The sequence below is a fragment of the Chionomys nivalis genome, chromosome 8 (assembly GCF_950005125.1).
Source record: "Chionomys nivalis chromosome 8, mChiNiv1.1, whole genome shotgun sequence".
Taxonomy (NCBI): domain Eukaryota; kingdom Metazoa; phylum Chordata; class Mammalia; order Rodentia; family Cricetidae; genus Chionomys; species Chionomys nivalis.
In genome coordinates this window covers 49,107,332-49,122,832 of record NC_080093.1, presented here as the reverse complement: position 1 = coordinate 49,122,832, position 15,501 = coordinate 49,107,332, and the positions used below count along the sequence as shown (strand labels likewise).

Here is a 15,501-nt window from a genome sequence, read left to right as displayed (position 1 = left end):
GCCAAAGGGAACTAATGCCCTCTTTGGACCTCTGAGCATACTGGGCACATATGTAGTACACAGACATATTCACAGGCATAAAGTTAAAATTAAAAATTCTTCTTCATCATCATTCCTTTTTTCTTATTGAGATAGAATTTCTCTTGTGTGTAGCCCTGGCGGTCTTGGAACTCACTTGGTAGACTAGGCTGGCCTCAAACTCAGATCTGTCTACCTCTGCCTCCTGAGTGCTGGGATTAAAGGCGTAGGACACAACTGCCTGGCCATTATCATTGAGACAGAGTCTCAGTTGTTTAGTACTGGCTACCCTGTAACTTGATAGCCTTCAACTCTTGGACACCCTCCTGGCTCTGCTTTCGAGCACTGGAATTTAAAGGTGTGCGCCACTGTGCCAGTCCTGGCTGTTCATTTTTGCAGTCATGCCTGCCACATTGGTCTCAGAGAGTTTGCAGAGGTTGCACTGCCTCAGCTCCTTTGTCGGACCTGGGGACTTTTACTGTGTAACCCAGGTTGGCCTCACAGTCAGGCCCTGCTTCTGTAGTGCAAGCACCCTGCTGACCACACCCTGCCCCAAGCCTGGGAATGTGTTCCATCCTACCACATCCTTTATAAATGAAGAAACTAAAGTTCAGAGAAAATGAGTCACCTTCTCAAAGCTGCACAGCTCCTGTGTGAACTATGAACCTGGGCTCCTTCATGCACACACACACACCCCATCCCCCACCCCCCTGTTTCTCCTGGTAGCCTGCCAGCCCTTTCCAGGATACTGTCCTGGTGTTCCTCCTGTCTACCCTCCACCATCCTTCTTCCAGAGAAGGGGCCAGCCGGAAGGCAGTTCATGTTAGGAAGTTCCACCCACGTGAGCAAGCAGGAGCCAAGGATTCTGAGCAGCCGGTGGCTTTAGGAGAAACTGAAACTGGGTGTGCTGGGGGTGGAGTGGTCACCGGGGACTTAAAGAGCCACCACTTCCTTGGGCCTCCAGAGGGCATTGGGAGGGCAGAGCTGCTGAGGGGACACTCAGGACCGACTGAACATCTGCTCCCCCTGCCTGAGCCATGCAACTCTGTGGGAGTGGTGCGCTGCTGCCTGGGACAGTGAGTACAGGGGACTAGGAAAGAAACACCTGGAGAGACACAGCCAAGGGTCCCAGGGACAGACGAGGGAGAGTGCAGTGAGGAGCTCTGGTCCCCTCTTAAACACATCTGTGTGAGGCTGGGCTCTACACTCCCATCTCCGGGTTCAGTTCCTCCTGGGGATTGGAACGGAGCCTTCCCAGCTCTCTGGACTCTGAAGACCTGCTTACTCTTGTTCCATTTGCTCTCACCTTGCTGCTCTGTTTTCCAGACCTTTTTTTTTTTTTTCTCTCTCTTCTCAATCCCTCAAATCGCAGCTTCTTTCTTTTCTCACTGACTCTTTCCCCAGCCTCTCTAGTCTATTCTTCTGGTCGTCTGGGTTCTGCAGTTTGTCCTGAAGAAGATATAGCCACTGGGTAGCCACAAACCAAGGAACGTGTGGAATCCTAGGCCAGGGTGGCTGGGTCATGCCTGGGGTAGAGCAGGGTACAGCTCAGGGCATTTGGCCTCAAGTTCCACTTAAGTTTCATGGTCCCCAGGATTAGGCTCAGAGCTGTTGTTAAAGTCCTCTTTTCTGCCAGACAGACTGACTTTCCATTCATTCGTTCTAGGCAACCACCCCATTTCAGTGGGAGCATGGAATTCTGTGACCCCTTCTAAGCTAGGCCCTACCTTCTTCATTGTTTGTTTGAGGAAAGACCTCATGTATGCCTTCCTGGCCTTACTCTGCAGCCAGCCTGGACTTGACCTAATCCCCTAATCCTTCTGTTGGGATATTATTATTATTATTATTAGCAGGCACCACCACCTCTGGCCATTTTGCTTGGTTTTGTTTTGCTTTGTTGGTTGGTTGGTTTTCTCTTCCCACTTATGTGCCCTCCTAGCTTAGGGCCTGGTACACAGTAGGTGCTTAATAAATGTTTGTTGAGCCGGGCGGTGGTGGCGCACGCCTTTAATCCCAGCACTTGGGAGGCAGAGGCAGGCGGATCTCTGTGAGTTCGAGACCAGCCTGGTCTACAAGAGCTAGTTCCAGGACAGGCTCCAAAGCCACAGAGAAACCCTGTCTTGAAAAACCAAAAAAAAAAAAAAAAAAAAGTTTGTTGAAAGGATGGGGAGATGGCTTAGTTGATGAAGTACTTGCCTTATAAGCATGAAGACCTGAGTTTGATCCCTAGCATCCACTAAAAGAGTCTGGTGTCAAGCACTGGGGAAGGTAACACCAGCCAGTCTCTGTGCAATGACAGGTAGCCTAGCCTTGGTGGTGAACCCCAGGCTTGTGAGAGACTCTGCCCTCAAAAAGTAAGTGGAGGAGGCCGGGCGGTGGTGGCGCATGCCTTTAATCCCAGCACTTGGGAGGCAGAGTCAGGCGGATCTCTGTGAGTTCGAGACCAGCCTGGTCTACAAGAGCTAGTTCCAGGACAGGCTCCAAAACCACAGAGAAACCCTGTCTCGAAAAACCAAAAAAAAAAAAAAAAAAGTAAGTGGAGGTTGGAGAGATGGCTCATCGGTCAAGGAGCATTTACTACTGCTTTTAGAGAGAGTCTGAGTTTGGTTCCCAGAATCTACACAGGGCACCTCACAACCGAACCACCTGTAACTCCAGCTCCAGGGGATTTAACGCCCTCTTCTGGCCTCCACTGGTACCTACACTCTCACATACCTGTCACCACACACTTACACATGTGATTTTAAAAGTTAAAGTAGATGATGTCTGAGCATGAATGATACTTAAGGTTGTGTTTCTGGTCTCTCTACACGTTTGTCTGCATACACACACACACCCACACACACACACCACACACATTAAAAATAAATCTTCTTTGAGTAAGTGAATTCCAGCACTTTGGGACTGAGGTGGGCACAGGCACTTGGAACTTTATCAGGCCCTGACCCTGTCTTTGTGGAGCTCTGACCTTAGCTTATAGAAATGGCAGCTCACTGGTTTGTCTACTCCTAGCTTCTCTCCTCTACTCTCTGTGGACAGCTGGGGAAGCACCATGTGCCTCTGTTGTACTGCTGGGATTATTGTACTCAGAAAAGTCAATGCTGGCTTTTGAGAACATTTGTTTGAGGTTGCTCTGTTCTGAGTTCGAATCCCAGCCTCCTTATTTATGTAAGTGGTGAGCTGAACATTGGATAGCTTTGGCTTTACAATAAGGAGTGCGGTGTCTTCAGGGGGGTTGTAGGGGGATTGTAGGGGAGTTGTTTCCATGGGAGGAAACAGATTTTGAGAGAACAAGGATTCTCAAGGACTAGACCTGAGAAAGATAGCTTTCCAAACAGCTGATCAGGGTAGAGGGGACAAGCCGCAGCCAGGACCCCGGAACTCTCTGCCTCATGCTTTATAGGACCCCGAGGAGTGTCAGAAGCAGCTGAAGAAGAAGCAGAAGAACCGGCTGGCTGCCCAGCGCAGCCGGCAGAAGCACACTGACAAGGCAGATGCTCTGCACCAGGTAGGGAAGCCCTCTTCTGCTTCAAAAGAGAGAAAAGAGCTCTCTTTCTTTTAAAAGTGCATCTTATTTGTTTCTTGTTTTGTTTTGTTTTAAGACAGGGTTTCTCTGTGTAGCCCAGGCTGTCCTGGAACTCATTCTGTAGACCAGGCTGACCTCGAACTCACAGAGATCCACCTACCTCTGCCATCCAAGTGTTGGGATTAAAGGCGTGCACCACCACTACCTAGTTAGGAGTTAGTTTTATTTTATATGTGTGGGTATGGGTATTTTATATGTGTGCCATGTTCTAGAGGACAGAAGAGGGTAGCAGATCCCCTAGGATTAGATTTACAGATGGTTGTGAGCCCCCATAAAGGTGCTGGGAATGGAGCCTGGTCCCTCTGGAAGAGCAGTCAGTGCTCTTAATCAATGAGCCATAGCTCTAGACCCAGAAGAGTTTCATTTAGCTCTTGGTTCTGGGGGCTGCAAAGTCCAGAACATGATCCAGTAACTGCCCAGCACCTAGGAGGGACCTCTTGGGGAGTCATGGGAAAGTAAGGATATGACCTGGTAAGGAAGGAGTATATCAGAAACATCACTCAGTAACCCACGAGCGGACCAGGCCATCCTTCGCAACCGCCTTCATGCCACACTTTGTCCACACTGTTGCTTTGAGTCATTAACCTGGGAGCAGATCAGTTATCCCTCACAGGAGCCTTCCCTGCCTCCTCCACATTGCTTCCCCACTGAGTCCAGTGCCAGGCAGACAGGGAACTGTCCCATTGCATTCTGCTTGCAATCACCTGTGACAGGGCCGGGCAGACAAAAGGAGGCTCCACAGTTTACGGTAGAGCAAATGACAGCATCGGGTTAAAGAGCTGAAAGCTCATAGCAGGAGGACAGAGCACCACAGGCTGGCTTAACCCACACGCAGTCAGCATTCCTCCAGAGAGCTGGATGCTGGGCTGCGCCGCTCCAGATCAAGGATGCGGTGCTGGGCAGCTGCGCTCTATCCCTGAGCTACATCTCCAGCCCTCACTTTTGTTTATTTATTAGATTTTGATTGGTTGTTATGTGAGTTTGGGGGTGCATAGACCACAGCTCGCATGTGGAGGCTGGAGGACAACTTTGTGAAGGCAGTTTTCTCCTTCCATAAGGGCTGTGGGACAAGGCGGCTGTGCCTGCTGAGCCCTCTCACTGGATTGGCTTTCTTTTCATTTCATTTCATTTATTTATTTAGAGACAAGATTTCTCTGTGTAGCCCTGACTGTCCTGGAATATACTATGTGGACCAGGCTGGCCTACCTCTGCTTGCCAAGTGCTAATATTAAAGACATGCACTACCACACTTAGTTTTAACTAAATAATTAATTAATTTTATTTTTTTGGTTTTTCGAGATAGGGTTTCTCTGTGACTTTTGAGCCTGTCCTGGAACTAGCTCTTATAGACCAGGCTAGCCTCGAACTCACAGAGATCCGCCTGCCTCTGCCTCCTGAGTACTGGGATTAAAACATGTGCCACCACCACCACCGGGCTTTAATTAATTTTTTATTATGTATAAATGTGTCTATGTGCTTATAGGTGCAGTGCCCACAGGAGACAGAGATGTCAGGTACCCCAGATAAGCCACCTGGCATGGGTGCTGGCAACTGAACTTGGATACTCTAGAAGACCAGTTCACTCTCTTAACCACTGATCTGCCTCTGCCTCTCTGGTGCTAGAATTACAGGCATGGGCCACCATGCCCAGTTTATGTGGTGTGAGGGAGTGATCTCAGGACATCATTTATGCTAAATGAGCTCTCTACTGACTGGTATATGTCTCTAGGTAGAAATAGCCATTCTGGGCCTGTAGAGAGGGCTCAGCAGGTAAGAACACTCTGAGGAAGTGACTTCAATCTCTAAGACCCACACAGTGGGGAAGAGAGCTGCCTCCCAAAAGTTGTCTTCTGACCCTACACTTGCACTGTGGTGTGAATCTGCCCAAGTACACACACACTAAACACACACATAAATAAAATACACTTTAAATCTCTGTAAAGGGCCAGGCGGTGGTGGCGCACGCCTTTAATCCCAGCAGATCTCTGTGAGTTTGAGACCAGCCTGGTCTACAAGAGCTAGTTCCAGGACAGGCTCCAAAACCACAGAGAAACCCTGTCTCAAAAAAAAAAAAAAAAAATCTCTGTAAAGGGAAAAAGAAATCTCCTTCCCATCTGTATAAATCATTGTGCAGATGGGGCTGCTGGTGGCTCTGCGGCCCCTCAGAACCAGTTCATGGCCTACGCCACATTCTGCAGAATGCCCTTGAAAATGCACCTTTTACAGTGTCCCTCGAGGGGGACTTACAAGATATGGAAATAAAATTCTCTCTGCGTCTTCACCGTTACTGTCACTTTAAATGCTGTTCAGAAGTGCAAATGTGGAGAGGAGGGAAGCAAGATGCTTTGGTGGGTAAAAAAAATCTGGTCCTGTGAGTTTGAGCAGAGTGAAGAGAGCACTTACTGTGATCTCCACACATGGGTCATGGCACATGCCACGCCCCCAAAATGATAAAAAAAAAAAAATAGAAGCACAATCCTTGCATGATACACATGCGCAGATGGGTCTCCAATCCAAGAGAAGAACGGCGGAGTTGGGCATGGTGGCGTGTGCCTATAATTCTAAGATTTGGAAGCTAGAGTCTGGAGGATCAGGAGTTCAAGGCCAGCATTGGCATGCGTACACACAAGGTTCGAGGCCAGCCTGGGCTACATGCAACTCTCTTGAGAACAGAACAAAGTTGCCTGTTGATAATTTGCCCTATGGGTTTTCAGAACCTATCGCTCAGCCAAACAGGGCTTAGAAAATGCTGACTCAGGGTACCTGCCAACCTATGCAGTGGTGTTCTGAGTCCTTTATAGCCTTTTGTTGGTGCCTTACAGGGGCCTGGAGGCTGAGCCCTGGCCTGTAGCAGACTGTCTGTATCCAGGAAAGAATGGCACTGAAATTGCCCTGTAAAGGCCATATCGAAAGTGCCAGGGGGGCAGGGGTCAAAGTGTTCAGGCAGAGCAGACAGCAGCTGTGTGAAAGACACAGATTCCAGAAGGACGGGAATTAAGAGAGAAATCTTGAGCCCACAGCGGTGCACTCAGATTCTGGAGTCTTGGGAATCTTTAATGACTTCAGTCTATAATTAATGGCATAGGAGAGCGTGGTGGTACATGCCTGTAATTCCAGAATGTGGGGGACTGAGGCAAGGAGGGCTGCAGCAAATTCAAGGCTAGCCTGAGCTGTAGAGAAAGACCTTGTCTCAAGAGTCCTGAGGATATGACTTAGGTAAGAGCATTTGCTGCGCGAGCATAAGGACCTGAATTCAAATCTCTACTGCCGTCTTAAAAATGCTGTGCCCTTAACTGCAGCACTAGAGGCAGACACGGGCACATCCCAGGAGCCTGCTGACTAAAATGTCCAGCTCCAGGTTTGGTGAGAATCCAGACTTAAGGGAATATAGCGCAGAGAACAATAGAAGATATGCAAGTCTGCCTGTCACCTCATTTGCTCACAGTGCCCCCTCCCCAACTTACAGTTTAAACCCATCAGACAAGATACAGTCCCTAAATGGGCCAATGAAGTGACAGGAGGTAGGGAGTGGGGTAGTTAGTCAGAGGCCAGATGGAGATCCTGGGTGAGAAGGGGTGCTTCTCAGAGGACCCATAATGGGCAGAGAGCAAGGTCCCAGCTCTGGAGATGAGGGATAGGGGGACATGATGAGTGCCAAGAATAGCCAAGAGGTTCTGTGTGGCTATCCATAGCCTGCAGCAGTGAACACCCTGCAGGGTCCTGATGCTGACATACCCTCCCCTCCCCCCCCCCCCAGCAGCACGAGTCCTTGGAGAAGCACAACCACGCCCTTCGGAAGGAGATCCAGGTCTTGCAGGCTGAGCTGGCACGGTGGGGCCGGACGCTGCATCTGCATGAACGCCTGTGCCAAGTGGACTGTGGCTCCTCCCCTGCTCTGCTGCCCTCTGGATGCCCAGTCCAGGCTGAGCAACTCTCAGGACAACCTGCCTCCCATGGATACCGTGGCTGCCAGGAACAGTTGGGCCTGTTCCAGACTCCTGGCTCCTCTCCCCCAGCCCAGCAACTCTCCCCAGGTCCATGCTTACAGGAGGCTCCTGGCCTCCTCCCTTCCCCACTGCCCTCACTGACCTTTGACCCTCTCATGGTGAGGGCTCCTCTAGCCCAGCTATCCCCCAGCCCTGTACTGTCTGCATCGCCCCTTGGCGCCAGCCTGCTGGGGTCTTCCTCTAAGTTTGATGCTCTCATGCCCAGCCCCCCAGACCAGCTGGTCCCTCCACAGCCCCTCAGGCTGGAACATCCCACCAGCAGGAGTCTGGCATCCTCCTCCAGCACTCCAACTGCTCCCAGACCCGAGTGTCCACAGAACATAGAACGCTTGCCTGCACTGTCTAGCTCCTTGGCAGATTGGCAGAAGATGTCTGTGGACCCAAGCCCACACCCCCTCGTGGCCTTCCCGCTGCTCTCTTCCGCAAAAGTCCATTTCTAGCCTGTATCTCGAGCTGGGCTGCTTTCCCTGGGCTCCTGAAACAGCCTCAGCACCTAGGCAGCTCCTCCACTTCTGCTCATGTCACCAAGTGCCTACTGCTGTGGACCAAGCAAAGCCATCCTCTCCCTCACCAGAGGCTCCAGGAAAAGACGATCGAAGGGCCAAATGCAAGAGCCTTGAACCTGGCTGCAATATTACCTGTGTTTTCCTTGGTGGCTCTCCCAGCCCTGCACAGTATCAGGTCCTGTGACCCTCGGGCTCCCCTAAAGTGGCTCCTTCGTGACTCTTGGGACCTGGCCGTGACAGCTCGGAGCGAGGTGGGAGCTCTGCAGGGTTATCATCTCTGAAGGGGCCATCATTCACTCTCAGCACTCCAAAGGGCCTCGAGCTCAGCAGGTTTTTCACACATGGAACTGAGTGGGGCGGTGTATCGGAAGTGGACTCACTCCTGGGTCAGAACATGCATCTCGGTGCGTGTGTTGCTGAGAAAAAGCGCTTCTCAGGCCTCTGTTTTTCTGAGTTGTTGAAACTGGATACACTCTGTTGATTATATATTTTATACAAATATATATTATATAGAAACATATATGTGTGAACTGGGTGTAGTGGTACACTCCTCTAATCCTAATACCTGGGAGACAGGCAGGTGGATCTCTGTGAATTTTAGGCCAGCCTGGTCTACATACTGAGTTCCAGGACAGCCAGGGCTGTGTGGAGAGAACCTGTCTCAGGAAAGAAAGCAAAATTATGTGTACGAGTGTTTTGCCTGCATGTATGTTTGTGTACCACATGCACACTTGGTGCCTGTGGAGGTCATCAGTTCCCCTGGGCCTAGAGTTACAAATGGTTGTGAGCCATCATCATGTGGATGTGAGCACTAAACCTGGATCCTCTGCAGGAACTGCTGGTTAACCAGAGACAGCTCTCTAGCCCGTACACTAACTGTTGAAACCTCAGGGTCTTCACAAAGACAGAGTGGGTCCGATGGATGGCTCCGGGCATAGGCTTGCTTGCCACGCAAGCCTGGCAATCAGATACAAGCCCAGGAACCCGAATGGTGGGAAGGAGAGTTGATTCTACAAAGCTGCCCTCCAGCAGGCCTCCGCCCATGATAAGTTTAAAATTTTTTTTTTTTTTTTTTTTTTTTTTTTAAGGAAAGAGCTCTAGAATCTCAAGAGAGGCCTGGGGGCGGGAAAAAAAAGAGAGGCCTGGGGACGAGTGGGGACGAGGTGGGTGACTGGGGGATGGCTCAGGGGGTAAGGCACAAGCCCAAGGACTCAATTCAAATCTCCAGACTTAGTCAAGCCAAGGCCAGGGGCGTGTGCTGTAATCCTGTCATCCCAGCTGCAGAATGATGCAGAGACAGGAGAGCCCATGGGAACTCCTTGTGATGCCAGCTAGCCCCGCACATGCAGTAGAGAACAAGAGAATCTGCCTCAAACAAGGTGTGCCTTACACACATGAACACACACTTTGAAAGCAAAAACAAGACAGCAAAGTAGAGATGAGATGCATTTGCTCAGGCATGTTAGTTATCAGGGTTCTCACTGGGTGGTCCAGACTTGCCCAGGAATTCACTATGTAGTCCAGGTTAGCCTTGAACGTGCATCTGTCTCTGTGCCTCAGCATCCCAAACACTAAGATTACAGACATAAGCCACCATGGCTGCGTCTTCCCTGAACTCTGATTGCAAACCCTGAGCAGAAGGGCAGACATGCTGCTTGGAAGGGGCCCAGGGGGCAACCCTCGATCTTCTGCTCAAATATGAAAGGGCTGCACTTAGGTTGCTGCTCATTTGGTGACTGCCGAAGAGCTTCTAAGAAGAGAAAATATTTTGGAGGGCCAGCCAGATGGGAAAACAGCTTACTTGCCATTTAGCGCTGATGAGCTGCGCTTCACATAAAAGTAGAAGAGAACTGATCCCACAAAGTTGTCTTTGGGTCTCTACAGGTGTGCCGCCATACACCCCACCCCACACATCATCCCGAGGGTCTCTACAGGTGTGCCGCGGTGCACCCCACCCCACACATCATCCCTGCACACAGTGAAGAACCATAGTGCTTTGTAGGTCAAGTGAGAGGAGGCGATGTTGTCAACATCTTAAGCAAAAAAACTAGAATCTAGCACTTGAATTGTAGTTTGATCCTACGTTTGCTTAAAAACATAAACAGAATCACAGCAGTGGGAGGAAAGCTGGGGCTCTGAGAGTAGCAGGCACTCTCTGTGCATCTACAAATGTGCAAACACAGCTCGCTGGCTAGCAGAGCTTTCCAGGAGGCGCCATACGTTCCGAAGACAGCACGGGCCGTGCTAGTGATCTGTTGCTATGTGACAATGACTCCAAAACTTAGTAGCACCAAACAGTTCTTCCTTCCTTCTTTCCTTCCTTCATTCCTTCCTTCTTCCTCTCTCTCTTCTTTCCTTTCTTTCTTTTAAAGATACAGTCTTATGCTGTAGCTCACACAGGCCTTGAATTCAAGGTAATCTTTCTCTTTCTGTTTTCTGTTTCTGCCTTCCAAGTGCTGGGGTTACAGCAATGCTTGCTTTTTTTTTTTTTTAAAGATTTATTTATTTATTGTGTACACAGTGTTCAGCTGTTCAGCCTCCTTGTATGCCTGCAGGCCAGAAGAGGGCATCAGATCTCATTACAGATGGTTGTGAACCACCATGTGGTTGCTGGGAATTGAACTCAGGACCTCCAGAAGATCAGCCAGTGCTCTTAACCTCTGAGCCAAATCTCCAGCCCTGGTTTTGGTTTTTCAAAATGGGGTTTCTTTGTGTATTCCTGGCTGTCCTAGAACTTCCTCTGTAGACCAGGCTGGTCTCAAACTCACCTACCTCTGCCTCCCAAGTGCTGGGATTAAAGGTATGTGCCGCCACCACCCCACCCAACTTTCATGCTTGACTTTTTGAAAAAAAAAAATTATAGGGCTGGGAAAGCTGACACACACCTTTAGTTCCAGAACTTGGGGGAGGCAGAGTTTGAAGTCAGATTGGTCTACATGGAGAACTCTAGGCCAGTCAGGGAATATATAACAAAATGTTGTATCAAAAATACAAAAAGGGGATACATGAAGGAAGAAACCTATATACATAATAAATAAAAATCTTTAAAAAAAAAAAAAAAAAGAAATAGTTAGGCTGGAGAGATGGCTCAGAGGAATAGAGCACTGGCTGCTCTTCCAGAGGTCCTGAGTTCAATTCCCAGCGACCACATGTTGGCTCACAACCATCTGTAATAAGATCTGGTGTCTTCTTCTGTACTGCAGGATACATGAAGGAAGAAACCTATATACATAATAAATAAAAATCTTTAAAAAAAAAAAAAAAAGAAACAAAAATACAAAAAGGGGCCGGGCAGTGGTGGCGCACACCTTTAATCCCAGCACTGAGAGGCAGAGGTAGGTGAATCTCTGTGAGTTTAAGGCCAGTCTGGTCTACAGAGCAAGTTCCACGACAGGCTCCAACTACACAGAGAAACCCTGTCTCCAAAAACCAAACCAAAACAAAAAAGAGCCCATACTGTTCTTGCAAAGGACCCAAGTTTGTTTTCCAGCATGTCAGACAGCTCATAACCACTTGTTAATTCCAGCTCAGTGGGATCCGATGCCCTCTTCTGAACTCCTTGGCCACCTTCCCTTATATGTGCATATTCCACAGACATGTACACATGATTAAAATAAAACTTTTAAAAATATTAAAGGGATGGGGACGGGGCTTAATGACAGAGTGTTTGCCTAGCATACATGAAGCCTTGGTTCATCCTTAATATTGCAAAAACTTAAGTAAACATTGGTCTGGGAAGATAGATTAGTTAGTAAAATGTTTGCTTTGCAAGCATGAGTGCCTAAGTTCAATCTGCAGAAATCACCTTAAACAAACAAACAAAAATTGGTGCATTATAGAATATGCTTATAATCTCAGTCCTGGAGACAGAGACTGGCAGATCCCTGGGACTTGCTGTCAGCTAGCCTATGCTATTTGGTGAATTTCAGACCAGCAAGAGATTCTGAAAAAGAAGGAGGAGGGGAAGAAAAGGGAGGAAGAGAAGGAGATGCATGGTATTTGAGGAATGATACCCAAGATTATCCGCTGGCTTCCACAAACATGAGCACACATGTACACACATTTGTTCATGCCTGTATATCTACACACTTAAACATACACTCAAAAATCTAGGAAGTTAACTGTCAATATAGTTTAGCGGTAGGGTGCCTACTTAGCATGTGTGAACCCTTTGGTTCAGTCTCCTGCACCAATTCACAAAAAAATTCAGAAAGTAGAATTAGATAGTTAAGAATGACCAGGTAATAGTGGCAAATGCCTTCGATCACAGCACTAGGGAGGCAGAGGCAGGCAGATTTCTGTGAGTTCGAGGGCAGCCTGGTGTACAGAGCACGTTCCAGACATCCTGGGCTACATAATGAGATTCTGCCTCAAAAAAAAAAAAAAAAAAAAAAAGTGAGAGAGAGAGAAGGAAAGAAGAAAATCAGAGTTAAAGGAATAGAATCTCTAGAGAGGTAATATTCATGGCCAAGTCCTGGGTAGTAGGGAGTTGGTTATGTAGAAACTTGGGGTAGGGATGCCCTAAGCAGAGGACAGGCAATGAGCAAAGATTCTGGGTTGGAACAAGTTAACTGTGTCTGAAGACAAGAAAGAAGACTGATGTGACCAGAGTCCCATCAATGAGGGGAAAGACCTACATGAAGCTGGAGCATGGGCCATGAGATTGTGCAGCCCACAGAGGAAACAGGATGGGATGAGTGAGCAGACCCTGGAACTACACACACACACACACACACACACACACACACACAGAGAGAGAGAGAGAGAGAGAGAGAGAGAGAGAGAGAGAGAGAGAGAGCTTGTTTGAGAGAGGGCCTTGTAGTTTAATCTGGCCTCAAACTCTCTATGTAGCCAAGGCTAGCTTTGATCTTCTGATCCTCCTGCCTATTCCTCCAACTGCTGAGATTAGAGGTGTGTGCCACCTCTAATTTTGTGTCTCACAAAATAGTGAAAACCTTAGAAGAATTTCTTGAAGATCAGCGAGTTAACTCAGTAGGCAGAGGCAGTAATGACCAGAACTAATAATCTGAGTTGGGTTCCCTAGATCTCAAAAGGGGATAAGAGAGAATCCCTTGCAGCAGCTGACCTTTGAGCTCCATAATTACCAGAGAACTCAGGTCTCGTGCCAAACAGGAGTGGGGTTAAGTCTTGGCTTGACTATTTCCTGGCTTAATTGTGTGCGCATGTGCGCATGTATCTGCTCACTCACTCTCCACCTCTATCCTGAGACAGGCCTTGCAGTGAGCTAGCCAATGCGCCTCAGGGATTCATTCGCTTGTCTCCCACTCTCCCTCCAACTGCCAGTTCTGGGCTTACACACCACTGCTCTCGGGTGTTTATATGGATTCTGGGATCCAAAGTTAGGTCTTCATACTTCTGGTCCAACTCATTCCAGATTCAGGAGTTTTTGTTTGTTCGTTCTATTCTATTTTGTTTTAAATCTGTAAAATAGAAATGAAAAGAAAAAGCAGCCACTTACAATCCATTTTGTTTATATGTATATAGCATACATATATATTTGTATATGTAAAATAGAAATGTAAAAGAAATAAGAAATAGGGCTGGAGAGAGAGATGACTCAGAGGTAGGTTAAGAGCACTAACTGTTCTTCTAGAGGTTCTGAGTTCAATTCCCAGCAACCACATGGTGGCTACCAACCATCTGTAATAAGATTTGGTGCCCTCTTCTGACCTGCAGGGACACATGCAAGCAGAATGTTGTATACATAATTAATAAATAAATCTTTAAAAAAAATAAGAATATGTTCACCACCCCCCCAAAAAAATAAAAGTAGAGTTAGGTGTGGCAGAAGGTAGAGGTAGGAGGATCAGGAGTTCAAAGCCAGATTCAGCTACATAGAGAGTAAAGGGGGTTTGAAGCCAGTTTGTTTCTAAAAGAAAATAACAATAACAAAAATAACAAAAATGCTTGTATCAGTAATATTCATAATGGAAGAAAACTGGAAACAACCCACATACCTAACCCCTAGCAACTAAAAATTAATAAGTTAGAATATTTTACGTGGGCCACACTATACAACTGTGGGAGTGAGTAAGGTACACAGCTGTCTAGGACAGTGCGATAAACGTCACAAATGACAACGTGAGCAGGGACCGTGAGTGACAGCTCCGGTTTCCAGCCAACAGCCCAAGAGTTCCCTTAGCTTGTGGAGACCTCAGAACAGGTAAAGCTGGACGCATCCTTGGCTCCTCTGTGGAAAAGAACTTCAGGACTAGCTAGTACAAAACCAAATGAGGTCTGTTGAGGATATTTTAAGACAGATTTAAGGGTAAGGACTAGGAGAAAGAGAGGCATTCAGAAAGAGGGACCCACCCCAGAGTATGGTGCGGTCTTCACAAAGCAGCAGCTCGCTTCACTGTCTTCATTATGACCACACATAGGGTTTTGGTTGTGTTTGAAGCTATCACCTTCAAAGAGCTATTCTGTACTCTAAATGAGACCCCAGGGTTTCTGACAGGATGACAAATCAATACTGTTTACAAAGGGAACCAAGCAGTTGGAGAAGTGATTCCAGAGGACACAAGTTTGATTCCCAGCACCCACACGGTAGGTCACAACCATCTGTAAATTCAATTCCAGGGGATTTGACACCCTCTCTGACCTTCAGGAGTACCAGGCATGCAGATAAACCCCATACAAATAAAACAAAACAAAAACCCACAAATTAGCCAGGCGGTGGTGGCGCATGCCTTTAATCCCAGCACTCGGGAGGCAGAGGCAGGCGGATCTCTGTGAGTTCGAGACTAGCCTGGTCTACAAGAGCTAGTTCCAGGACAGGCTCCAAAACCACAGAGAAACCCTGTCTCGAAAAACCAAAAAAAAGCCGGGCGGTGGTGGCGCACGCCTTTAATCCCAGCACTCGGGAGGCAGAGGCAGGTGAATCTCTGTGAGTTCGAGACCAGCCTGGTCTACAAGAGCTAGTTCCAGGACAGGCTCCAAAACCACAGAGAAACCCTGTCTCGAAAAACCAAAAAAAAAAAAAAAAAAAAAAAAAACACAAATTGTTAAAAGACTAAAATGTAAAGGTACCATTACTGTAAACCAAGCTTATAGCCTTGTTTGGGATCCCCAGAACATGTCTTAAAAAAAAAAGAAACAAAGCCCAGCCAAGGTCATATACCTTGCAGGCCTCAACTCTTTGCTTTTTTAATGGAAAATATCTATAAGCAGAGGACTAGTGTCTTTATTTCTGCAGCTCTTCCAGAAATGCTAATTGTACTAAAGTTTGTCTCTCAGCTGGTGAGAAGCTTTGTTCAGACTCTGGGATGGGGGCTCCTTTCCTGCACAACCCCCCCCCCATTTTTCTCATCCTTCCTATCCTGCTTCAGACATAAAGAGAAGAAAATTTGTATGCTCCCTTTAT

General features: G+C 47.8%; 1 protein-coding gene across 2 annotated transcripts; it reads left to right on the top strand.

Annotated features, from left to right (window-relative positions):
- Nucleotides 1-1,043: 1,043 nt before the first annotated feature.
- Batf2 (basic leucine zipper ATF-like transcription factor 2) lies at nucleotides 1,044-8,541 on the top strand. 2 transcript variants are annotated; one of them, XM_057779428.1, is made up of 3 exons: nucleotides 1,044-1,094; nucleotides 3,422-3,526; nucleotides 7,365-8,541. In XM_057779428.1, exons 1-3 carry the CDS (start codon nucleotides 1,056-1,058, stop codon nucleotides 8,049-8,051), a joined length of 831 nt encoding a protein of 276 aa, XP_057635411.1. In that variant the 5' UTR covers nucleotides 1,044-1,055; the 3' UTR covers nucleotides 8,052-8,541. The 2 variants fall into 2 exon arrangements, with proteins under 2 accessions (XP_057635411.1, XP_057635410.1); XM_057779427.1 differs by having other exon boundaries at nucleotides 7,362-8,541.
- The last annotated feature ends 6,960 nt before the right edge of the window (nucleotides 8,542-15,501 follow it).